Here is a 26,963-nt window from a genome sequence, read left to right as displayed (position 1 = left end):
AAAGAGTTATTCGATGTTACGACCCGTTGAAGAAATTTTTGTTGTTGAATTATATAGAAAATATCTTTCTAGATCGAATTACTTTATTAACTCTACTTATTGCTGGTCTTATCGGTGAGGTGGGATCGATCACCGCCATCTTTAGATTAATAAAGCCTGCGCATAACTTTTTGCACAACCAACGAGTGGTCCACTTTTCAGCTGTCAAAATCAGATCCCAGATTGCTTGACATATTGATTCGCCCTTTCTCATTTCAAATTGAATTGTAAAAAAATCTCAAATCAAATATATTAACTATCAGTGCTATTTATACTTAAATAATATACATTCCTGTTATTCATCAGCTGTCAAAGTCAGACTAGTCCTTTACACAAAAACCGGTGGTAATATCGATTTCCTAAAAATATGTAGCATTGATCTATGCATTTCATTTGTAGAAGGTGTGTTAATGCTAGTGTATTATTTATCATGTAACTCATCTATCCAAATCAAACCATTCCCTGTGTGGACACGACAGACGCGTTAGTATGGGCACTCTATAGAACAATGACAGGTCATCCGTAGATAACAACGGGAGGGGCGGAACAAGTAGGACCAGTCATTGTGAATGTATCGGCTTTCTACTTGAGTCGGCAATGGATCGATAAAAAAATATTAGGGATGGGAAAACGAAATAATAAAATACAATATTTAATAATAAAATTGATTTACTATTTTTATACATCATATTTAATTAATTTGTACGGTAAGTATACTTATTGATTTATTTATTATACAAAGCATAATAATCTCGTACAGTTAGAAGAAACGTATAATGTTATTCAAAGAAATTTGTTATTTTGATTACATCGTTACCGGGTAGGTACCAGTGGCGAAGGGCGGAGGTAAGCTTTTATGATCTGACATAAATAGTTCATACTAAACTTTGTCAGTTATACATATTGGTTTTCATTGAACTAAGACTACAATAGTTAACAGATAGTGTTTGGTTAGTTGTTAAAATTCAATTAAATCTAAAAAACGAAAACCAAGCCCATAATATTTATATAATAGTCAAAAAATACTCGTCTATCCATAAAATATATATAATGACATTAAATCATACATATTTTATAGACTGAATAATATTTTTATATATTTATCATGGCATGGCTTTGTTGCACGGCTTTTTTTAAATTTTAATTTAATTAAATTTAAATTTAAAAAAAAAAATGACGAACAACATGACGTGTAATATGTATTATAAATTCAACAAAAACAAATAAGTATTAATGAAAAAGAGTGCACAATTTTGTCGGATTGCCCAAAGTATACTAAAACTATTATGGTTTGGTTAAGGTAGGGTTTAATTGATTTTTTTTTTAAATTAACCAACTCCACCTGTAAATAATTGTGGTCTTAGTCTATGATTGACAAAGTTTAATGTGCACTATTTATGTCGGATCTTAACAGCCTACCTCCACCCTTCGCCACTGGTAGGTACTATCCCATTGAGCCATAATAAAGAGCCGCCACTGCTCAGTCGTTAATACCAGCGATTTATACATCCATTTAACCATTATATATGGAAAAAAATATAATATTCATTTGGAAAATTGCAATATCTAGTTGTAGTGTAAAAATCTTGACTTTGTTTATGGGAAATTTTTAAACGTTGGCTGGTAATGCTCTGGTACTCTCTCCCGACGTGGATGTTTGGTCTTTAACCAGAAGGCCATACGATGCCCTCGATCCATCTGACGTAGTGAGTGACGCTGGTGTAAACTCCGGCAGCGTTTTCAAGGCCGCAGCCAGCTCCGAACGACGTGACTCCGATCACGTGGAAGATGCACCGGTTCGATTCGTCAGATATTTGAAGTGGACCACCACTGTCACCCTGCAAAACAATATCAATCAGTTAGACCCAAAATATAAACAGAGCTTTCTTATCGGAAAGGGATGACGTATCCTATAAGGTCTCCAATTTTATTAGATTCAATATTATGAAAATTAATTCAATTTTCATAGCTGATTTTAGCAAAATTTATTAAGACTATACTTCAGCTAGGGCACGGTCTAAAACGATCGTGACTACGCGACGCGAAGATTGTGCAGACGACGCGTGAAGAACAAAACATAATTTGTCATAAAAATTCAACATGCATCCGTTTAATGTTATGTTTATTGTTTTATTAGTAATAATAATAATATATTCATTGACATGTTTTCTTTTTCAAGTAAATGGGTAACATTTTTTAGTCATCTTTACACGATTTAAGAATTATTTCCCCCGACGCCATCACAAAACAAATTTACGTGTTCACAGCTCGACTTTCGCTCTCCGATCGGCAACGAGCCCAAAATTTCGTCGCAGTTGAAAATTATTTGCCGTTTCACTGAAGTATGCTCTTAATTTAAAAATGAAAACCTAACCTAATATAATCCAGCATATCGGCTATTTTCAAAATTTATTTACTGCTGGCTTCCCGTAAAGTGTAAACCGACAAAAACCGTGTTTTATTTAGACATGAATTTGATGTCACTACTACACGACCCAAAGAGGTTGGACGGTCTTTAATATATTTTCAGCCGGTGTCGATCCACTGCTGAATGAAGGCCTCCCCCAGCTCTCTCCACTCTTCTCGGTTCCTTGCTTTTCTCTGCCATGTACTTCCACCAAACCTGACAAGTTTGTCAATCCAGCGGGTTTTGGGGCGCCCCTGTGGCCGCTTAGTGCCCCTCGGGTACCACTGAATGACTGCATTCGTCCAGCGGTTGTCCGTTCGCCGTGCTATATGTCCGGCCCACCGCCATTTCATCAATTTGGTGACCTCTATCACATCTCTCACTCTTGTTTGCTTCCTTATCCATTTGTTTCTTCTCTGGTCCTTACGCGTTATGCCCAACATGCACCTTTCCATGCCACGTTGCGCATCTCTCAATTTTTGGATCTCTCGTGTGTTGAGAGCATGGCCCCCACAAGGGGGGGGGCTGGCTACATTATAAGTGAGATAAACACACATCACACATTTGCTCTGATGTTAAAAAAGTCGCCTGCGGCGCTATTTTACTTTAAGAATATTACTATTTTAAAATATGTGATTGTGTGATGCAAATTTTGAATATTATGTGTCGATATTCTAAAACTTCATAACACAAATGAATTTATTGAAAAATACAAAAAATCGTTAAAAATATACAGAATACCCTTAATTTTACCTGGAATACCATTTGGGAAACGTTTCTGTAGAGCGTCTGTTTTTAACCCTAGCGATAGGTAGGGGGGGCGATAATGATCCTGGTCTAGGGGCCCGCTTCAGGATGTGTGAGCCATGGTTGAGGGTCCATGTTTCGCAAGCATACGTTAGCACTGGCAGCACACATTGGTTGAATACTTTACGCTTCAGGCATAATGGAAGGTCGCTCTTGAAGATATTACTTAAGCGTCCGAATGCACTCCATGTTAGCTTGGCTCTTCGAGCAATCTCGTCATTTATGCCTCCATCTACAGACATTTGGTCAGACCACAGAAGGGCAATTCACGAATGTAGTAAAAAACACCGCTTTAACTGAAGCACGTAAAATTTTTAGTTTTACAGGAGATATTGTGTGTATAGAGCTTCGAACGAAATGGATACGCGCGAGTGAGAAAGCATTCAGCATGCTTATACCTTATATCCATGCGTTAGAGTAAGATAGAAAGTAAACATGCCAAAACGAACCGTTTGTGAATTTCATGGAAATTAAATAACATTTTTATCCATTTTGGTAATGACTTCATATTTAATCAGTACTTACCGTTAACGTTGCATGATTAAATCATTCATTGTTGAAGTACGTAGCCAATTAATCTTTAAACAAGCTAGTTACGTCTCCAATATAACAATATTACAACACGGAATTTCCGTTGTATTTTGCAAACAAACATGTGTGTTTCTGTATTACAAAATCACAATAAATATTTAAGTGAAAATTTAAACAAAAACTAATACTTTCAGCGGTAATAGTTATGTAAAAGATAGAAAAAAATAGAATGACAGCCTGTTCACTACGTACGAATTTTTGACGTTTAATAATATGTCAAACGGAGAGTTGCTAGCGCCTCTACCGGCAAAGCGTGTATACTTCAATTGCATACTGTACTCGACACTACCGGTCGACTTTTAATATACTTCGTTGAAGTAGGTTTGCGCTTACGTTGTGCAACCGGTCATACTGCTTCATTCGTGAATCGCCCTCTAATATACGGCTATATATTTCCGATACAACATTTCACGGTGCAGTGTGATACGGCGAACTACATACGTACAAGTTTTCGGACACGATTTTTTTCGATATGGAGGGCCATAGCCATTATTCTGTGTGCGCGTCAATGAATATGTAATGATGTTTAGCTACTCCTCACCTGACATGTGTCCTTAAAGGCATCCCCAGCGCACAATTGCTGGTCCACAAGACCCCTGGGGAGATATTTACTGTCTTGGTAGACAGGGGCGCAGCGTCGACGTGGTATCACATTTATGCTGACTTTCAACAGGACGTCTGATCTATTACTGTCTGAAAAACGACAAATATAATTGCATTATTAATAAACCACTATTTCTTTTATTCAACGAATAATTCACAAGATTTGAGTATGTAGCATTCTATATATTAAACATACATAGCTTAAAAGACTTCAGATATAATAATATATACTAGAAAAAATCACATTTGATTCCATTCCTTGATTTAAAACACAATAACCGATTGTCAATAATAACGCTATTTGATAAGCATTTCACGTAGGACCTACTAGTTTAAATGATCGTAATTAGATAGGACTCTCGTGGCATAATAGGTTAATGCACAGATTGGCGCGACACCAATGGTTTAAGGTTTAAATCAAGGGTAGTCAACCTGGTCCCTACCGCCCACTAGTGGGCGTTCCAGCTTTCATGGTGGGCGGTAGAGGTTTTATAAACTACTTAAAACTACTTTAAAAGTTACTTCCCTACTTTATAAATCACCATTACTGTGGATCCGGTGGGAGGTTAGAAAATTTTACTACTAACAGAGATACAAAAGTGATCGGTAGGTATAAAAAGGTTGACTACCCCTGATTTAAAGGGCTCAAATCCCGTCGAATTTCGTTTTTTTTTTCAAATGCAATTTTTTTTCTAGTATGTAGGTATTATTATATCTGAAGTGTTTTCAAGTTATATACAGTAGGTATATAAAATGTGTGTAGTTCTGTCAAACGCAAGACAGGTCAGATCATGTTCGGCCATATATTTTCGTACGTTCTCAGTAATTTTCGGGTGAATGGAGCCCACGATGGGCGAGCGGATTACGCGTCGGCTTATAATGTCATGGGTCTCGGGTTTGAATCATGGGTCTGACAAATACACATATTGTTGTCCTATTTGTGTTTCGAGTCAGAGTATGGACCTAATAGGTTGAGCAAGTGGTTGACATCCATTTATCGTATATAAAAAAATCTGTTAATACGTCAAACTGCCACTCTGTGAAGGCCTATATGATCATAGTAGGATCGGGCATGGTCAAAAGAAAAGAAAAATAATCGAACCCAAAAATAGGAATTATTCCAATTCGGTCAGGACACCAGAGAACGACTTAAAAGTGCCTTTACACGATCGGGGACAATCGTGGCAGACGATTGGCTTGAGAATCTGCCAATCGAGTTGCTAGTAGGCTAGTAGTATCTGAATAATTAATTATTAGTGAAAGTTTTAATTTTGAATTGGAATTTATGAGTAATTTCTCGATTAATAGCTTGAGTAAGTAAGCACATAATTATTTAGTTTTATTATATTAACAAAATGTCTTGATGTGTATAGTATTTTTAATGAAAGTATTCACAATGATCAGGAAAGCTCTCAATTATTTTTGGAGAAGAAAATTATCTCATCGGGCCTCGTTCTCACTATATTATGAGAACGTGCACGAAGAAGAAGAACAAAGTGGTCTCTTACTCTTTGCAATATTTCCCCATCCAGTGGCTATGGCTTGTTTATTATCAGGTGCAATTGTTTCTGAAAGACAAGCTGGTCTCACAAAGCTTCCTAGCCTGTAACAAAACACAAAATATCAGATATCGGTCATGTCAAACTAACGTATCTTACGCGGGATCAATTTTGGTTCGGTTACATGTAAATTGTACGTAAAACATTTCACCGTGGCACAGTTTGCCGTGAGCTTTCTTATCGGAAAAAGGTGACCGTATACTAGGGAATCCAATCCCGAGCCAAAATTTGATCCCGGGATTTGGAGATTACAATTTGACGATCCCGGGATCCAGGTATTGGTGTTTTTTCAATATGTCTAGTATAATTAATACTATTTAAGACATTTAATGTTAATATTGTGTACTTTCAATCTTGGAAATACATGGGTTTAATAATATTGTAATATAAATAAAATGTGAAAGTAAAACAGTTTTTTTATTTATTTAATCCTTTCCAACACCTGTTTTGTACACCAATTAATTGGCCATTCGATATAATTAGCATGTTATTTAAATGCGGTAATTAAAAAGTAATTAAATGCTCCGCGGTCAACAAGTGAAGAAAATATAACATTCATAAAATTCGGCGTAGAAAGAAGTGCCTGCCTGCACGTCCGTGGCACTGTCAGTTAAACGCCGTTCGCATGCCAGAACGTCAGTGGCGTCTGGCTGGTTAAATGAACGAATTTATTATTTTTCTGATGTTCCTACGATTACGTATGACAACAAAAAAATGGTTATATATTAACCGTGAGCATTCAGCGATTCTCCCTATGACATGTTCAGGGGCCTTATGTTATAACTTGCGAGTCCAAGTCGCCCGGTCGACATGACGTCATATGACATCATTGTGACGTACTACCGGAGTGATAATAGCATTCGAGAAATTAACGCTACTTAAACACTGGCGTTATCCATCGTCCCCTTACACAAATAGGTGTTTCAGCATGTTTGAGCCGTGTGCGTTGGGCGGCTTGCCTCGACCGTGTATTGGCTTACGTCACAATTACGTCATGTCGTCGGGTGACTTATGTCACAAGTTAGAACATAAGGCCCCAGGTACATACACTTCACTAGCATAATTTTGTATACATACTAATTTATTGTGATTGATAAAAATATCGATCCTGAAGGTTTCGGGACTAATTTTTCTAGTCCCGGGATTGATAGGTATCGAAAATTGTCCGGGATCCCGGGATTGGATTCCCTAATCGTAGGGGATACATATTGTTTATGGCCGCGATCACGGCCCCACATCCTAAAACGGGCCCCCCTACCTATCGCTAAGTTTAATGGCATGTGTGACGCACAACAAAAGCGTTTTCAAAATTGTGTTAGAGGTAAAAGTAAGGGCCTTCGGTTTATTTTTGGGGATTTTTGTAGTTTTAATACATCTACTTGAATTATGTAGTACATATAGACTTTTTTTACCTACTATTAGAGCAAATTTGTGATGTGTGTTTATCTTAAATATCTGATTGACTCGCCACGCCGGGCCCCTAGGTTAGAACCCTGTCAGCCCCCCCGTGTAGGGGCCATGGCCGCGATAATACATTGGTAGAATGTATAGACAACTGAAATTGTACGCCAACGGGTGCTGGCTGGATGATATATTATGACAGCAAGGAACAAGGAACTGAGAAGAGTAGAGAGAGTGTAATGAGGCATTAATTATCCAGCAATGGATTGAAACAGGCTGATAATTGTGATTATATAATGAATCTCTAACCTAGCGGCTCTGACCATCTTGATAAGGGCGATGTCGTGATATTTGTCGGGAGGCCTGTACGCAGGATGGACGATGATTGATTCCACTCCAATTTCTTGAGGCTCCGCGCCGTCGTCGTTTTTGCTGATGCTGTGGTCTCCAAGACGGATGATCGTCGGCTCAAAGCTGCAAATAATTCAAAATATATCACGCGTAAACACACAGAGTAATGATAGTTGGAATTAAACATATACACTTAAAATTGTAATGGAATTATATAATTGCTTAAAATACACTTTCAAATTCACTTTTTTGTGGCACTTTAATTTCATCGTGACACTTTAATTCTATGACAAACTGTAAAGTTCAGTGGCGAAGGGTGGAAGTAGGCTGTTAAGATTTGACATACATAAGTGGTGCACATTATACTCATACATACATATACTCATACATATCACTCATACATATTTTTTTTATTGAACTAAGACTAAAATTTACAGATGGAGTTGGTAAATTAAAAAAAAATCAATTAAACCCTGCCTCGACCAAACCATTATAGTTTTGGTATACTTTGAGCGATACGACAAAATTGTGCACTCTTTTTCTTTCATACTTATTTAATTTCGTTGGTTTAAGAATACTTATTACACATATTTTTTGACTATTATCTATTATGGCATGGTATTCGCAGGGTTTAACGCATTCGCTGCTGAGTAGATAATGATTTTTTAATTAGCACCTTTAAAATGCACGTTAATTACATTGATCGGCCGCCTGGTCATTACGCGCATGTTCGTCTTCAGCGTCCAAAGTATAAATTGAATTTAAAAAAATAACTACACCACTTGTAAACTGTAGTCTTATTTCAATGAAAACAAATACGTATGACTGTCAAAGTTTAGTGTGCACTATTGGTGGATCTTAACAGCCAACATCTACCCTTCGCTACTGACACCTAGTACCTACCCATTAGAAAAAATCATTTTAGAAAAAAATATGACACCCGACGGGACTTGAACCTGTAACCGCTAGACTCGCGACCCGATCCCAACATCTGAAAAAATGCTAGAGCTGCCATTAATGCCACTCCAGAATTCCATTATACTCTTGGAGCGGAGAAGACGACACATTTTATATAGATAGAGCACTTACCTCGACACTGTAGTGTCTTTGTCGAGGGAAGCGCAGTGGGCTGCAGTCAGGACAAACTGTTCGCTGATGAGGGAACCCCCGCAAGCCCAGTTGAAGTTTCTGCTTCCAATCCGCGGCCAACCGATCAGCGCCTGGAACAACAATCACACTTTTATACTCGGATATTAAATGGCGATTGGAGATAATCATGTTGACTCCTGGTCATCACATCAGTCAATTTTTGGCAGGCCACGGTGGGTTCGGTACCAAGTTCTTTGAGCTTGGACTAGTTACCCGACCGACATGTCCATGTGGCGGAGAAAAACAGGATGCAAATCACATCCTCTAGGAATGTCCGAGAATGTGCTCCGAGAGGGAAGAGTTACTCAAGTCGGTTCAATCAGCTGTTGGGCCCAGTAACATCCCGTGGGGGTAGGCAGATTAAGCGTCGCTTGAGGGCGGCAGTTACTTGAAGGGCGGCAAATCGAGGAGAATCATTTGGTATATATAGAAATAGCTACCTAAACTTAGTAACAACGAAAATATCTTTCCAATAAAAAAATGAGCGTGAGCTGGTTGGAAACAAAATGTATTAATTGACATAAAAGGTTTAACAGGAATGTAATTTTTGTCAAGTTCGCGATGTCTAGTTTACTTCCATTGCCCTTCGATGTCCATGGTGACGAGAAACGACACCATCCACGGATGATACAAAATACCTACTGTATAAAAAAGTGGGGTGACATTTTGGCGCTGCCCAGGTGCGGCATTTTGTCTAGGGACGTCACTAGTTGGGCCCATCGGGCCATCCCACCTGGTCGCCACAAAGGCCAATTATCTTGCATTTTTACGGCGTCTTACTGCGAGCGTGAAGATCTCTTCACATATTTTTGCTGTCCGTATGATTAGATTCGTTTTTTGTTATATTTATTAAATTCCTTTCTTCTTTGTTAATTTTCTTGCCTTTTTTTTCTCCCCGGCACTTTGCATTAGAGTAAAACCAGTAAACTCAGTCAAAAACTCACTTGAGAGCGTGGCGACCTTAGTCTCGGGTAACTGCTCCTGGGACATTACTAGGCGTAAACAACTGTACAGATGCTTCAAATCAAACGCAGTGCCTCGTGATACGCTCGATTAAGACTGTGGTGCGGGGCGGGTTTGATTTGGAGGGGGTGTTTCTGTTTTTTATACTCGTAATCTTGGTGAAAACTAATGATAAACTGCTCTGAACCAAAAGCGATCCTCATCAGTGGCACTCAAATAACTACGTCTATTTCAAACAATAATTTTCAATTGACGTATGGCGAGATTGCTCGCAGAACCTATCTGGCATGGACGCCTGAATAATAGGAAGGAATCTTTAGAAGTGACCTCCCACCTTGTGTTTGAAGCGTAAAATGTGGACTACCAATATGCAAGTATGCGTGTGAAACATAGAATTGAATGTGAGAGAAATCAAAAAATTACGAGTTGTGCAAGGAGACGTGGGAAGGTGAATGTTGGGCATAACGCGTAAAGATCACAACATGTACCAATTGATAAGGAAGCAGACAAGAGTACGCGATGTGATAGAGGTCACTCAGCGATTGGACAACCACTGGACAAATGCCAGTATACTAGGCACTACACTGTCCGACGAGAATAACTGAACGTCGCTGTCGTCGACTAAAGCGTCAATCACATTGAGCTACTTTACGAACTGCTTGTTGGCGAATTTACAATCCGCCTGTAAAGTCGCCCAATGTCATCATCGAACAAGCTAACAAGCAGATTGTAAACAATCTACCGAGAAAAGTTGAAAGCCGGTCAACTTTACACGCTACACGCCAGCGTGTGGGCCTACTGCGTCTGCGCAGTAGAGCGTAGTAGCGACCTCCCGGTAAAAAAACGAACTACGTTCTGTCAAAATAGTCGCTAGCTTGTTGGCTTCTCAGCGAATGGAAAGTTTTGTATGTCATCATGACAATCGCAGTAGCTGAATCGCCCGCTTTTAAATTCGCCAACAAACAGCTTGTAAAGTAGCTCAATGTCATTGACGCATAAATAGGAGGAGCTTGTTAAGTACCTACATAGTTTTAACACGTGGACAACTCGTCACTAACCGGAAGGCACTATAATCGAAGTGCGGTTAAAAATGGGAGAAGCTTGTTAGTTCACAGTTTTAACACGTAGCCAAAAAGATCTTGTACTATAAACGCCCACAGGGACCCCCTAAAACCCGCTGAATAGACGAACTCATAAAGTTCGGTGGGTGTAGGAGAAGAGTGGAAGGAGCTATGAGGAGACCTTCATCCACCAGTGGATCGACCCCGGCTGATGATTATGACATGTTATTAACTATTGGATTAAAATAATGTATGAATTTTAATATAAATTAATATTGTTTTTCTACGGGCAAACCTATAACATTCGCACAGAATTACAGTTTCCTTCAATATCGTCGTATTTACCATATGAGGGAATTCTCCAACTTCTGCCTCGACTCCATTGACGATCAGTGGTGTGCTGGTGTAGTCACATTTCGGCACCTTAATGTTGAGTGACTCAGGAACGGGAAGCAGGTTAATTGCTCCGATGTCTTGCGTCACGGCGCCACTGTAACCGTCGCATTCTGTGGATTAAAAACACAGTTGATAACTAGTATTTGATTATTTACTAAGTAGTGTCTGCCAAACTTTTTACTTCACGGCACACTGGAGAATGGGATTTGTTCCGCGGCACACCAAATTAAAATGCCTTAAAAAAGGAAATATACCTTATTAATATGGATAAAAGAAATCATAGTGTAGGAGCGGCGGCTCCTCTAATACCATCCAAGTGCTACGCACCGCCTGCATCTTTGAAGACATCGGTCAACTTTTCATTGTTATTCATACGTGTATCACTCACTTCGCGAACTATGAACAATACTCCGTTTGTGCGCAAAGCAATTACGATCCAAACAGATTTTCAGTTTGCACAGGATTACAATGAGGTCATTATATACTTCTAAAACCGTGGTCGAATGTCCAGTAATGACGTTTTGTATAGAATTTTTTATACACTTTTAGATCGGCGCACAAAATTAGGACTCTAGAAACAAAAACGCCAGTTTCTGTTTTATAACAATGTTGGCGAGTTAATTTTTAACAATTTCACATTTAAGATTTAATGAATCGCCAAACTTTTACGAAAATACAAACTACCGCATTTATTTCTAAACCACTCAAATATATTCAGTAAACAAAAAAACACATCAGCGGTTATTTATTTGGCTGAAGCATTGTTTGCCAAAGTCGTAAACCGTGACATTTATTTTTCTTTATTGATATTAAATCATTTGAACTGTTTAAAAACTCTTTTAAAAAATATAATAAATAAACAAAGACATATTTAATTTACCTTTCGAGAAGTTCAACGTTTTGGTCTTTTTACAATAAGATATTATCCTAGCTTATTGACACGGCAGCCTTCGGTGATTAAGGTAATCATGGAGAGACGCTTTACGACCTTTACGTGGCTAGGACAAGTGTTCCTGATGCCGCCAAAGATTGTGACACTACGTACCCTTATAGCACAGCCTCAAGGGTTCCGTTGCCATGGCCGGCCCTCCCTCACCCTGCAGCGGTGCTACAAAAGCGACCTACGTGCTGCAGGTCTGACATGGCAGGAGGCGCAAGAGTTGGCGTTGAACCGAGGGAAGTGGCGTGAACTTGTGCTTGCCCTATACTCCAATGCTGGGTATAGAAGGTAAACCATTGCGCACTACCAGAAAATGCTATTCTGAAGACCACCGGCCGCCACTGAGTGTAGGTAACAATTTTTTCAAGGAATACAGCAGAAAACACATTTTGAAAATACCCGATATACTTGATTAACTGTAAGTTTGAGTTTAGGTTAGGTTGGGTTAGGTTAGGTTTTTTTAGGTTAACCTAACAAATAATCCAGTATATCGGCTATTTTCAAAATGTGTTTGCCGCTGTATTCCTCATAACCGAACTGTACCATTTTTTTTTAATATTTTAACAACATAATTGTACATAGGTGGTAATAATTTCATCAGTGAGAAAGATGCAATTGATTTTTAGAAAGATTTCTGTCAAAACACGGCTCTAAATTAGATAAACAAACACGTAACTCCTCATCTACCATCTGTAACAGCTCTCGTTTTTTTTTTATTTCATTTCCACGAGCGCTGAAAAACCAAATTTGCAAAGATACGACGATCCACATGGCAACAGAGTTTTAATTGCTATTGTACCCAATTGAGGATATTTACTCCAAAGCGATATCCAAAATGCTGACAACTCTAGCTCAGAAAATGAGGTTTGTGCACAGGGTCGTTTTTTAGATCTATTAGCGTGACAAATGTTTATTTGAATATGTAGATGTTGAATTTATGTAATATTGAAGACAATTTAAATGAATAGGCAATATTTAAAAAGGACAGTTGTTGGGGATTCTTCCTTCGCGGCACACCCTGAGACTTATTGCGGCATACAGTTTGGCAGACACTGTACTAGAGTGAAGAAGAAAGCTTTTATATAGCGTATTTCAAAAAAACACTACCTTATTATAAGGTCAATAATTATTATAAAGCAATCATTATTCGTAGGATGTTTATCAGTTTATCACACTTGAATGGTCAAAGACATAGCTTATAATTAGTATCTTTAGAATTATCTTCAAATGTGTTAATCTTGCCCATTTTTTGAATAATAAAATGCCCAATTCTTGTCAAATTTGGGATCACAGAGATTATCAATATAATTTTTTATCGTAAATATTTCACTATAATAATGTCAATATAAATTATACTGATGGTTTTATAAATACGTTTAAAAATTATAAATGTAAAAAATCCTAACACCACTGCACATTTATGTACTGAAATATGACTATATTCTAAAACATTAGAGCGAGAGGTTTAAAAGAATACTATTTTATGTAATAAAAATACTTTATGCAGTCATCAAATGTTTAAAATAAATATAAAGGGTAATAAGGCTTCAAAATTATATAAATAGATTATGTACAACGTTTAAGGTATGTCCAGGATCATGCTTTGAAAATAGAACAAAAGCTCCATTTTGACCTACGCTGAGCATGTCCCCCCATATCTGATTGACCCGTCACGCCGGCCCCCCCTGAGCCCGGGCCCCTAGGCTAGAGCCCTGTTAGCCCCCCTTTGTGGGGGCCATGGGTCTGAGCGTCCGACGCTCGTGATGGCACATTTTTTTAGATCGAGTTCGAATCGTGGTTGAGACAGTTGGGTATTTTTTTTTTACGTATCTATTTCAGTTCCTGCTGTCTTTTGTATTGACACGCTTCAAATTAGTTTCCATACTTCTCTCACTGATGGGCCTCGCTCTGCCTCTTCTACTGTTGACAGCTGCCGTGCTCTCGAAGTCTCCTGAGCCAGCTGTTCTGCTAGGGTTCGGGTTGTAGTTTGTGTTTCCAGATGCGCCCCGGTTATTGGTATTGCTGGTGGTATCTGCAAACAGAATTGAGACCAAAAATATATAACTGCATGATAGGTAGTGGCGAAGGATGGAAGGTAGGCCGTGAAGCAGTGGCGAAGGGTGGAGGTAGGCTGTTAATATCAGCCATACATAGTGCACACTAAACTTTATCAGTCATAGGTATTTGTTTCCATTGAAAAATTTTACATTTAAAATTTACAGATGGCGTTGGTTAGTTTTTAAAATTCAATTAAACCCTGCGAAGCTAAGCCATAATAGATAATAGTCAAAAAACACTCGTCTATGTATAAAATATGTAAAATTATGCAATTAAACCATACATAACTTTGGATATTTTATATATAGAATAATATTTTTGTCTATTATAATTTGGTTTAGGCAGGCCTAATTAATTAAAAAAAAATAACCAACAATAAATGTGTAATAATATGTATTTTTAATCCAACGAAAACAAAGAAGTATGAATGAAAAAGTGTGCACAATTTTGTTGTATCGCCCAAGGTATACCAAAACTATTATGGTTTGGTTTAGGCAGGGTTTAATTGATATTCAAAAACTAAACAACATCATAAAATTTGTAAATTGTAGTCTTAGTTCAATAAAAACAAATACGTATGATTAACAGAGCTTAATGTGCACTATTTATGGTGGATCTAAACAGCCTACCTCCACCCTTCGCTACTGCTGTGAATATTCGACATAAATTAGTTAGTCATACTTATTTGTCTTCATTGAAATTTCCAGACACTTACTTGGTGGGTTCAGGCGCGCACACAAAAAATGGTGTAGTGAGGTCCATTTTGAAATATTATCTATATTTTTTTTTGTATTGATGAGGCGACAGGAGGGGGCAGGGTTACCAAAAATCTATCTACGTATAGCTTTTCATCACCTTTTCAGATATATTCTTCTTACCCAGAGACACTTTGAATCTAATGATGGACACCAGGGTTGCAGGTACAACAACGGGTGTTCACCTACATGTTATTGCGAGCTATTGCATCCGCAGTGGCTATCGAACGAGCATGTTATGACAGTCTTAATTATTATGATCATTAGTGTCCATTTGTGTCATCCGCGCTGTTTTGTCTTTTAGATATTAAAGCAAGCGTTAGACACCCCAGATAGTTGCATCAACTTATGAGTGCCACAAGTCTTCAAGTAGTCACAGACCTTGCGTATTGTGGAATCCCGAGAGAAGTGGAGCCAACCCATTGAGAATGCTATTTGACAGTCAAATCATAGACATGAGTCATAGTAGCGAATGGTGAAGGTAGGCTGTTAAGATCCGCCATAAATAGTGCACACTAAACCTTGTCAGTCATAGGTATTTGTTTTCATTAAACTAAGAGTATCTACTAAGACTACAATTTATAGATGGTATTGGTTAGTTTTTTAAATTCAATTAAACCCTGCCTAAACCAAACCATAATAGTGTTGGTATATTTTGGGTGATACGAAAAAATTGTGCACACTTTTTCATTCATTCTTATTTGTTTTCGTTGGATAAAGAATACTTATTATATTATCACAAAATTGTTGGTTCATTTTTTTAAATTCATTAAGCCCTGCCTTAACCAAATCATACTAGATAAAACATGTTGTTATATATATAAAATATCCAAAGTTATGTATGATTTAATTGCAAAATTTTAGATATTTTATAGACAGACGAGTATTTTTTTGGCTTATGTTAGCTTATATTATGGCTTAGTTTTCGCAGGATTGAATTTTAAAAACTAACAAAAACAATCTGTAGCTTGTAGTCTTGTTTCAATAAAAACAAATACTTATGATTGACAAAGTTTATTATGCAATATTTATGTCGGATCTTAACAGCCTACCTCCACCCTTCGCCGCTGCGTCCTGATGAAGAAAAAGAACGACGAATTTGCCATTTACCATAAAATAATTTGGTCCATGTTTGTGTTGGTGATGAATTAACTCACTTGGTCTCCGTCCAAATGCTATATTGTTGCCGAAATTCACTCCAGGATTCCTTGTGTTGGTATTCGAGGTCCTGGTGCGGTCATCATCCTGTCTACTGTTCCCATCGGCGCAGCAGATTATTTCAGAGTTACCTGAAATTGTAACAATACTAAATTGAGAGTGTGGTCGATAAACTAGATAACCCACAGCATGAACCACCGATTGTTCGGTTATCAGCCGAACGCACTACCTTTTCACCACAGTATGATACTCCAATCGTGACGATTATACAGTATAATATTATAGTTTAGAATTGTTCCGTTGCCTAGGCAGCGAATTTATTATTATCGGCCATTTGCAATTCCTTACGTAAACAAACTTTTAAACGTCATAGTGGCAGTTGTTACCATAAAAATAAAAACAACGATAAATAATTGTATAATTTAGTAATATAAGTTAAAGTGTATAGAAATAAACCAACGGCGTTCCAATGAGCGGTCCTTTTTCTTGAGTGTGTAATTTAACAAGTTATTTAAGAGCTAGTCGAAGAATCTAGTTTATCACAAGTTTTGTTACGCCAAAGAAGTATAACTTCTAACGCTTGTACATAAGTACACACACCGATTTTTTAAACTTAACTGCTTTATTGAGTAAAGAATATTAGTTTTTAAATACTTTATTTTAGTTAAAACATTATATGAGAAGATGACAGTTTAATACACAAAGATAAATTTCACATTTAATCACTTGAAACTACATTAGAAAAACAACACAAACCCGAACAAGATGGCCGCTGGAAGGGATTCTTGAGAGATTTACAAGAATTCAAACTTCAATATTCAATAAATTTATATGATTTTTGTGGAAAAAACTGGGACAGTCCCGGGTTGAAACCGGGGAACTGAAATACCTAACTGATGTGGAGAAACAGGCAACCCATCTCAAATGTGGAAGAATATGGGATAAACTTAAACACGTGTCAAGAATACGTAATTCTAAACTTGTCCTTTTATTTAAGGTTAATAATAATTAATACTTTTATTTAAGATTCATAAATAGAATTCCGATAGGCTATATTCAATGACATTATTAATGGACAACGCACTCAATACAGTACGTAGCAAGTAAATTCGCGCATAGCGACATTCGCAGAGGTAGACGTCACGCAATTTCCATTATGCGATATCACGCATCGGGAATTTATAGCAATATCACCTTTATTGTAATGGCGTTCGAACAGTGTTTCTAGAGTCAATGTTCATTTGAGCGAACCCGTTCGAACCGAACCATTCGGCAGACGCGACAAAAAGCATCGGGAATTTATAGCAATATCACCTTTATTGTAATGGCGTTAGAACAGATTATGCCATTCGGCAGACCCGACAAAAAAGTGAGTGTCTTTTTTTTCCAGATGTCCATATTAATGTCATTGGCTATATTCAATACACTACAATTTAACTCAGAGTTTTGAATGTGTGAGTGTCCTACAAAAATGAACCACGCATTATAGACGTGCAATAGTATGTGTAATACACCAATAATGAACGTCAATGCATAAACCGACAGCAGTTGTCAGTATTCGACGTATAACGTATTCTTGACACGTGTTTAAGTTTATCCCGTATTCTTCCTTACTCAAGATCGTTTGCATGCTTCTCCTTACCCGTTAGGTATTTCAGTTCCCGTTATTTCAGAGTTCCCTGAATAAGACGAATATTTTGACTCACCATCGAAACCGCAACGCGTGGGTCTGACTCTCGAGTATCTGTACTGCTGAGCTGATGGACAATCCCTGGCTAACTTGCACACGCCCTGCGTCGATGAACCAGGAATACTGCATCTGTCGTTTTCTGGAACAGAAGAATATACTATATTAATTATTATCTGTGATAATATTCACGTCCTGGTACCTACATAATTTTACATGGAATGTGATTGTGGGGCTGACATCACTGTGTGGATTCAACATGGCCCCCACATCCTGACGCGGGCCTGCAGGCTAGAATTTTTGGCAGGTCCCCCTACCTATCGCTAAGGTTAAAGGCAATCTGACGCTATACAGTGGCGTTTTCCAAATAGTGTTCGAGGTCAAATAAAATTCAGTATATTTTTAGCAATTTTTTATACATCGAATTATGGAGTTGTCGAGTATCAACACACAACAAACAAAAATAGCATCGTAAAACCTTATATTTGGTAATAAATGGTAATAACTCCGGAATAAAATAGTACCGCAGGCGACTTTTTTTACTATTAGAGCAGATTTAAGATGTGTGTTTATCTCATTTATCAGGTCGACCCGCTACGCCGCCCCCCCTTGAGCCCGGGCCCCTAGGCTAGACGCCTGTCAGCCCTCCCCCCTTCATCATCATCTCTTTCCGATAAAAAAAAAACTCACGGCGAACAGCGCCACGGTGAAATTTTAATGTTTTATGTACAATTTACATGTAACCATGCAAAGCATTACCCGCCTACCCCCACGGTAGTTGTACGTAAAACATTTCACCGTGGCACAGTTCCCCGTGAGCTTTCTATCGGAAAGAGATGACCGTATACTATACGGTCTCCAATTTTATTAGATTCAATATGAACATTAATTCAATTTTCATATCTGATTTTGGCAAAATTTATGAATTCAAGAATGAAAATCTAACCTAACCTAACAAATAATTCAGTAGATATATCGGCTATTTTCAAAATTTGTTTGCTGCCGGTTTCCTGTAAAGTGTAAACCGACAAGAATGGTGTTTTATTTAGACATGAATTTTATGTCAGTACTATACGATCCACAGAGGTTGGACAGTCTTTAATATACAGCCATATATTAATTACTTCACGGTGAAATGTGATACGGCAAACTGCATACGTACAAGTTTCCGGACACGCTACATGGGTTAGTATTTCTTCTAATCGTAATTGCAATAATTATCAACAGCATTTTCTCGAGAGATTTGAAATTGAATTTAAATGTCACAGTCGTATCGTCAAGGATTTCTACATTATTAGAACACGTAATTATACTTTGGTAACAGATAAACTTACCTATTAATAAATAAACAAATCTCTGAGAAATCCATATTATTTGAAAAAAATCAATCTATCGCATGACGTGACTAAAATACTTTACATTCTTGATCATTTTCTGATATAGACTTGTCAATAACGTCATAATATTATACAGCGACGAAGAGTGGAGGTAGGCTGTTGAGATCCTACATAAATAGTGCACGCAAAACTTTGCCAGTCATAAGTATTATTTGTTTTCATTTAACTAAGATTACAATTTACAGATGGTATTGGTTAGTTTTACAATTCAATTAAGCCCTGCGAAACCAAGCCATAATAGATAATAGTAAAAAAATACTCGTCTATCTATAAAATATCTAAAATTATGCAATTAAATCATACATGACTTTGGATATTTTATAGATAGAATAACATGTTTTATTTAGTATAGTTTGGTTGAGGCAGGGCTTAATGAATTAAAAAAAAGGAACCAACAATTTTGTAATAATACAATAAGTATTCTTTATCCAACGAAAACAAATAAGTATGAATGAAAAAGTGTGCACAATTTTTTCGTATCGCCCAAAATATACCAAAACTATTATGGTTTGGTTTGGGCAGGGTTTAATTGAATTTAAAAACTATTCAATACCATCTGTAAATAATTGTAGTCTTAGTAGATACTCTTAGTTTAATGAAAACAAATACATATGACTGAAAAAGTTTAGTGTGCACTATTTATGGCGGATCTTAATAGCCTACCTTCACCCTTCGCTACTGTGACTCATGTCTATGATTTGACTGTCAAACAGCCTTCTCAACGGGTTGGCTCCACTCCTCTCGGCATTCCGCGACACGCAAAGCCTGTGACTACTTGAAGACCCGTGGCACTCGTAAATTGATGCAACTATCTGGGATTCTAATGCTTGCTTTAATGTCTAAAAGACAAAACACCGCGGATGACACAAATGGACACTAGCGATCGTATTAATTAAGACTGTCATAACATGCTCGTTCGATAACCACTTGCGGATGCAACAGCTCGCAATAACATGTAGGTGAACACCCGTTGTTGTACCTGCAAGCCAGGTGTCTATCGCTAGATTCAATTATGCAATTAAATCATACGTAGTTTTGGATATTTTATAAATAGAATAATATTTGTATCTATTATAGTTTGATTTAGGCAGAGCCTAATGAATTTAAAAATAGAACCAACAATATGGACAATACTCGTGTAATATGTTTTTAATCCAACGAAAACAAATAAGTATGAATGAAAAAGTGTGCATAATTTTGTCATATCGCCCAAAGTATACCAGAACTATTATGGTTTGGTTTAGACAGGGTTTAATTGATTTTTCAAAACTAACCAACATCATCTTTAAATAAAATTGTAGATGTCAATAAAAGCAAATACGTAGACTAACAAAGTTTAATGTGTAGCTATAGTATTTATGGCTGATCTTATCAGCCTACCTCCACCCTTCGCCACTGATATACAGTTGCGATGAGTGGAGGTAGGTTGTTGAGATCCGATATAAATAGTGCACGCAAAAGACTACAAATGTCAAAAAATATTCGTCTGTACGATTTAATCAATGGCATGATTTTAGATATTTTATAGTCTGCATGTCGTTGAATCCAACCATTGGCTTCTAATGCGTTATGACAATCAATGAGATTATGGTAGATGGGTAACAGTGGCGAAGGGTGGAGGAGGTATGCTGTTGAGATCCGACATAAATAATGCAGTAAATTTGTCAGCCAAATGATTTTTTTTTCACTGAACTGAGACTACAACATGTAGATAGTATTTGTGAGTTTTTAAAAATCAATTAAACCCTGCCATAGTCGATAATAGTGACTCCAGACCATTGGACTTCTCAGTTCTTAACCGGACACGGTGGTTTTGCCTCCAAGCTCTGTCAGCTTGGCCTAATAGAATCTACGACTTGTTTATGTGGCGAATTGCAGGACGCCGATCACATCCTCTGAGTGTGTCCCCATATGTCGGTTGCAAGGGAAGAGCATCTCAAGTCGGTTCGACCCTCAGTTGGACCGGTCGGCCATTGCGACTTGGTATCTACGAGGGAAAAATTCTCAGCTTTTAAAAAGTTTGCGGCATTATACGGCGAGCGAGAAGGTCTTTTCTCATCGAGAATTGACCGTAATACATTATATGGAATTAGGGATCACGCACACTCTAGTGCACGCCAACCAAGGTCTTGGAAAGTTGCTCCTGGGACACTTTCGGCACAAATTTGAACAGCGCCTATCGTTCGTTACGCCACGGTATACGCCTGCATAACGGGTATGGAGACGTGGCGGGTGGTGGAGGGAAAAGCAAGCAAATAGATAATAGTCAAAAAATATTTGTTTATCTATAAACTATATAATATAATTATTCCATTACCCCATACATAATTTCAGATATAATACTATTTTTTATCGATTATGGTTTAGTATAGGCAGGGCTTAATACATTTTAAAAAACTAACCAACTCCATCTGTAATATTATGTATTCTCAATTCAGCGAATAAGTATAACTGAAAAATTGTGCACCTTTTTTCTCGGATCGCCCATAGCATACCTAAACTATTATGGTTTGGTTTAGGCAGGGTTTAATTGAATTTTAAAAAACTAACCCAATATCATCTGCAATTTGTATTGTTTGTTTAATGATAATATGACCGACAAAGTTTAGTGTGCATTATGCATGTCGGATCTTAACAGCCCACCTCCACCCATCGCAAATTGTATTAATTTATACATTTGAAAAAACTATCACTCAAAAAAGATTGGACAGCCCAGCCCTATTATATAATATACCTACAGGATAAAACATCACTTTTTCCTTAATGCTAATCACTTGGTAAAACATGTGTATTATATTTACAAAGAAAAACTATACATCGCATTATTTACCTTTTACAACATTGCATCGCAGGGTTTTCCCTTACATTTTTTTTATTGAATCTATTGAATATGTATGAAATTATTGTTTACTTTCAGTATTAATACACATTGTATTAACGGTTTATCGTACAGCAATTTTTTTTCACAAGAGTGCCTCCAAACTTGTCAATGTCACAGACCTCTACGTATCCTAATACCATCACTGTTTGAGAGTATGTTACGTGGAAATGCTCATATTCAAGGTAAGTAGATATACACCTAACAAATTTTCGGACAATTTTAAACTAAAAATGAAAAGCCATTCTAAGTCTAAGTTTAGTAAGACATCACTGGATCGATCCACTGCTGGATGAAGGTTTCCTCTCAGTCCTTCTACTCTTCTCAATCCTTGGTTCTTCGCTGCCACGTACATCTTTACGAATTTTACGAGATCGTATATGCAGCGGGTCTTAGTGCACTGTATGGAAGGCAATTATCCAGCCCATTGCCATTTAATCTACTCAGTGACGTCAGTACGCAGCAGATTGAGCATCGCTTGGGGGCGGCAGTTACCCAAAGGGCGGCAAATCGAAGAGAATCATTAGGTGTATATATAGCTACCTACATAATCTTAGTAAGTCGAACAGTACCCTTAGTAATAACGGAAATATCTTTCCATTAAAAAAATAGCGCATTGGTTGAAAACAAAATGTATTTATCAGGTAGGTACTATAAAAGTTTTAACAGAACTTTTTTTGTCGGGTTCGCGATGTCTAGTTTACTTCCGTTGTCCTTGGACATCATGTTCTTGGTGAACAGCAATGACACGTGCATACCTAATTTAAAATTTATCCAAATATGTTTGCCAGTCTCTCGCGAGTTTTGGAAGTTGTTAGGTGTATTTTTAAGTATACCTATCCGTGCACCCGCGATGGCTGCGTGGCGTAAGCGCCGGTCTATAGTGTCGAGGGTCCCGGGTTCGAATCCTGGGTCTGGCAAAAATTAAACATATTGTTTTTCAATTTGTGTATGAGTCAGAGTATGGACCTAATAGGTTGAGCAAGTGGCTGACATCCATTTCTCGTAAAAAAAAATCTGTTAATACAAACCTCCTCTCTGTGGAGGCCCATATGATCCTATTAGGATCGGACATGGTCGAAAGAAGAATCTGAAACCGTAGACTCGCAATATTGTATATTGAAGCACAGATGGAATTTAAATTAGATTTAGTGGTTCAAGTGGTAAAAGTACTGTATTAAAAAAATGTGGCGGCATTTTGACACTGCTCAGGGGCGGCATTTTGTCTAGGGACGTCACTGAATCTACTTAGCAATATATATATCGCGTACTCTTGTCTGCTTCCTTATCCAGTGGTTTCTTTTGTGGTCTTCTAGAGTTCTTTCCATGGCACGTTGCGTTGGTTGAAATTTTTGGATTTGTCTTACATTAAGGTAGCGTATCGTATAGGTATACTGCGTTACTGTCAGTAAATTTGTGATTGAATAGCATTGATATCCATCGACCCCTAATCGACCCCCTAGATCGGATAGACCCCTAATTATTATATCGACCCCTAGGGTTGCGCTTGCTGCTCTTAAGATGAAGCTGGTTCCACTCGCGTGTCATCTTACACGGAAGCTTTGAATGAATCTATTATTAATAATTACCGTACCTACAATAATACCTAGTAAGATATGTTTTTTTATGTTTTGATTGTTCTTAAAATTTTCATGGAAAACCTCCATTGCTCTCAAACGTGATATTTTAGCATTAGTTCCTTTATTCGCCGTCCTTTATGATGTGCACAGAGAGAGTGGCGAAGGGTGGAGGTAGGCTGTTAAGATTCGCCATAAATAGTGCACACTAAACTTTGTCAGTCATACGTATTTGCTTTCATTGAAATAAGACTACAATTTACAGATGGTGCCGGTTAGTTTGTAAAATTAAATTAAACCCTGCCAAACCAAGCCATAATAGATAACAGTCAAAAAATACTCGTCTAGCCATAAAATATTTTAAATTATGCAATTAAATCATACATAACTTTGAATATTTTATAGATAGAGGGCTTAATGAATTTATTCTTAATCCAACGAAAAAAATAAGTATGAATGAAAAAATGTGCACAATTTTGTTGTATGTTCCAAAATATACCAAAACTATTATGGTTTAGTTAGGCAGAGTTTAATTGATTTTTAAAAACTAATCAATACCATTTGTAAATAATTGCAGTCTTCGTTCAATAAAAATAAATGCGTATGACTAACAAAGTTTAATGTGCACTATTTATGGTGGAACAACTTACCTCCACCCTTTGTTACTGTGTTCCACTCATATGCAGCGCACGACCTGTCTATCACCATATGATGTCACAAAATCAACCCAAGACCTGAACAAAAACGATGTATAAGTGCGAGTGAGAAAGTATTCGGTACCCTTATAATCTCTGCGACACACGCTAGAGTAAGATAAAAGGTTTACAGATCTGGGAGATGTTTTGCTACGGTGTAGCCGGCAAATCTTTGTTTATTGCATAACTAAGCGTCCATAACCGTGTTGCTAAAATTGCTATTATTTGTGTTAAACATAAAGTCAGTCGTAAATATTTTTAGTTAATTAAGTAGAAAACATGGTTCCGTGTATTAAAATATGGTAGCCGTACTGATAAGCAAGAAGATGGTATTACGTTTCATAGGAAAGTTGATACATGTTCGTGATAATTTATTTGTATATTATTATATATTTTAATACCAGTGACCTAGTGTTTCTTTAAAATAACTTAAATTGTGGATATCTTTACCTAATGGTTGCATTTTGACCGCTTAAAAATACTATATAACGTAAAAAAATAGAAAATTATATTTTAATTTTGAGCGTCTAGTGCGAGCACTTTGGGGAAGCACTAGCGAAATGGTCTCGAACATTTGTAGACGAATGCGTACGCTCACCCACAAACCAAACGCACGGCACGCGGCTTCATTTAGCAATGCAACGGGTGGCGTCTAGATGTATATATAGTCTATGGATCAACCCCTTTCTCTTCCTGGCACCTTGTATTAAAGTAAATTCTTTAAACTCAGTCAGAGCTCACCTTGCGCGTAGCAACGTCAGTGTTGGGTATTTTCTCCCAGGGCATTCCCAGGCAAAATTGAAATAGATGCTTCACATCGCCACTGTAGGGTCCCGTGATACGCTCGATTAAGACCGAGTGTGGTGCGGGCGGGTTTTGGTTTGGAGGGATTAACTTCAATGTTGATAATGGCAGCGCTCGAAATGGATTTTTATTATCTAATTTTTTATGTGTGTTTTACAAAGAGAAGTGTTAGATTTTTCGTTATAGGTATAGCCATTCTAGCGCAAACGGTAAAATTATTTTTTCTACGAAACTGGGCGACAATGTTGCCGATTTTACGACCTGGAACGGCGCTCCGGTCCATTTCAAGCCCTGGATAATGGATAATAAAAAAAATCTCACCATACTGCTGAGCACTAGCTGGACTTATAAATAGGAAAATTGTTAACAACACTGTCACAAAAACACTGTGGAATCTGTATTCCATTTTATATAACATTAACACCTTCTCTAGTTTGCAAATTGTGTAATTTAACACCTGTTCACTGTAAAAAAATAATGAAATATCTCTACACCAGTTCAAATATAGATTCATCCAAGCGATGATCAAAATGAACTCATTGATTATGAACGACTATTACTAGGAAAACTAGCAGATAAAATAATTAATATTAAAACCTGTCCTGTAATAAATTAATTGCACTAGGACAGGTGGCGAACCTGTGGTACGCGAGATCATTTTGCATGGCACGCGAATGTTTTATTTATTTTTGAAGAGAAAAAAATACGCATAAACCTGCGACTATAGCGCCGTGTGTCCCAGGTTCGAATCCTAGGTCTGATAAATACACATATTGTTTTTCAACTTTTGTTTGAGTCAGAGTATGGACCTAATAGGTTGAGCAAGTGGCTGACATCCATTTCTTGTAAAAACAAAATCTGTTAATACATTGGACGCTAAAGACGCGCTGGCGTAACGATTAAGGTGACCATTCGATATAATTAGCGTACTATTTAGATGTGGTAATTAAAAAGTAATTATCTAGTCAGGCCCATATGATCTTATTAGGATCGGACATGGTCGGAACTAAAATAATAATTGACAGATCGCATTTTATAAAAAATAGCAGACAAAAATACTCTTCAAGGATAATCATTACATTTAATGTAATTAATATATAATTGTACCTATAGATCGGGTCTTAGGCTTTATGCGTCACATGAAATATTATCGCACTAATCTCATCAGGCGGCGGGGAAGGCGTGCTGCGAATTTCTAATTTTGGTCGATTTACAATGCTTGAGTCCACTGTAGCGAGAGAATGCCTTATCTGATCGGAGCAATTCTACTGTCAATTTGTACGTAAAGAACCAACATTAATAATACAGAACAAACAATTTTATTTCTATCCACAAAAATGGCTGTACCGAATAAGAAACAAGAGCTTGTACTGTCCAACAAGATCTTCTTGGCTATGTGTTAAAACTGTGAACTAGCTCCTCCTATTCAGTCGACGACAGCGCATTCCAGTTTGTGCCTAAATCTTCAGTTTCAGTCGGCAGACAGTTTCAAAATTGGTGGACCGAAATGTATGGCGTACTTAATTGAAAAAATGCTAAAGTTATATTATGTATGCTATGTTCTATGAGTGGTATCTATAACATTATCATTTTGTTAAATAGAATTCTTTAAAACTATCGTTCCCCCAAGAAAAACTGCTCGGCACGTCAGACAGTCAAAAAATAATATTTTGGGAAATTTTGGCAC

The 26,963-nt window shown here is 37.3% G+C and overlaps 1 protein-coding gene across 1 annotated transcript; it reads right to left on the bottom strand.

The window, feature by feature from the left end:
* Positions 1 to 1,365: 1,365 nt before the first annotated feature.
* On the bottom strand, positions 1,366 to 25,829 carry LOC147076988 (serine protease snk-like). The gene is made up of 10 exons (XM_085940615.1): positions 25,598 to 25,829; positions 17,945 to 18,067; positions 16,238 to 16,369; positions 14,153 to 14,299; positions 11,277 to 11,437; positions 8,848 to 8,978; positions 7,717 to 7,881; positions 5,956 to 6,050; positions 4,386 to 4,537; positions 1,366 to 1,877 (listed from the first exon to the last, which is right to left on the bottom strand). Exons 1-10 carry the CDS (start codon positions 25,788 to 25,790, stop codon positions 1,704 to 1,706), a joined length of 1,473 nt encoding a protein of 490 aa, XP_085796741.1. The 5' UTR covers positions 25,791 to 25,829; the 3' UTR covers positions 1,366 to 1,703.
* Positions 25,830 to 26,963: the final 1,134 nt, after the last annotated feature.

Source organism: Rhyacophila brunnea, unplaced genomic scaffold (genome assembly GCF_057557595.1).
Source record: "Rhyacophila brunnea isolate RB1 unplaced genomic scaffold, BYU_Rbru_1.0 scaffold_13, whole genome shotgun sequence".
Taxonomy (NCBI): Eukaryota; Metazoa; Arthropoda; class Insecta; order Trichoptera; family Rhyacophilidae; genus Rhyacophila; species Rhyacophila brunnea.
Note: the sequence above shows the minus strand (reverse complement) of the source record. Positions and strands in the feature narration are given on the sequence as shown.

What these genes read in the sequence shown, in the direction of transcription:
- LOC147076988 (XM_085940615.1), bottom strand. Translation starts at nt 25,790, where the DNA reads ATGAATCTATATTTGAACTGGTGTAGAGATATTTCATTATTTTTTTAC. An exon ending in GAGGCCCATCAGTGAGAGAA is followed by an intron (nt 11,438 to 14,152) that starts GTATGGAAACTA and finishes TTTAATCCACAG; the next exon opens with AATGCGACGGTTACAGTGGC. An exon ending in CCTTTAAGGACACATGTCAG is followed by an intron (nt 1,878 to 4,385) that starts GTGAGGAGTAGC and finishes ATTGTTTTGCAG; the next exon opens with GGTGACAGTGGTGGTCCACT.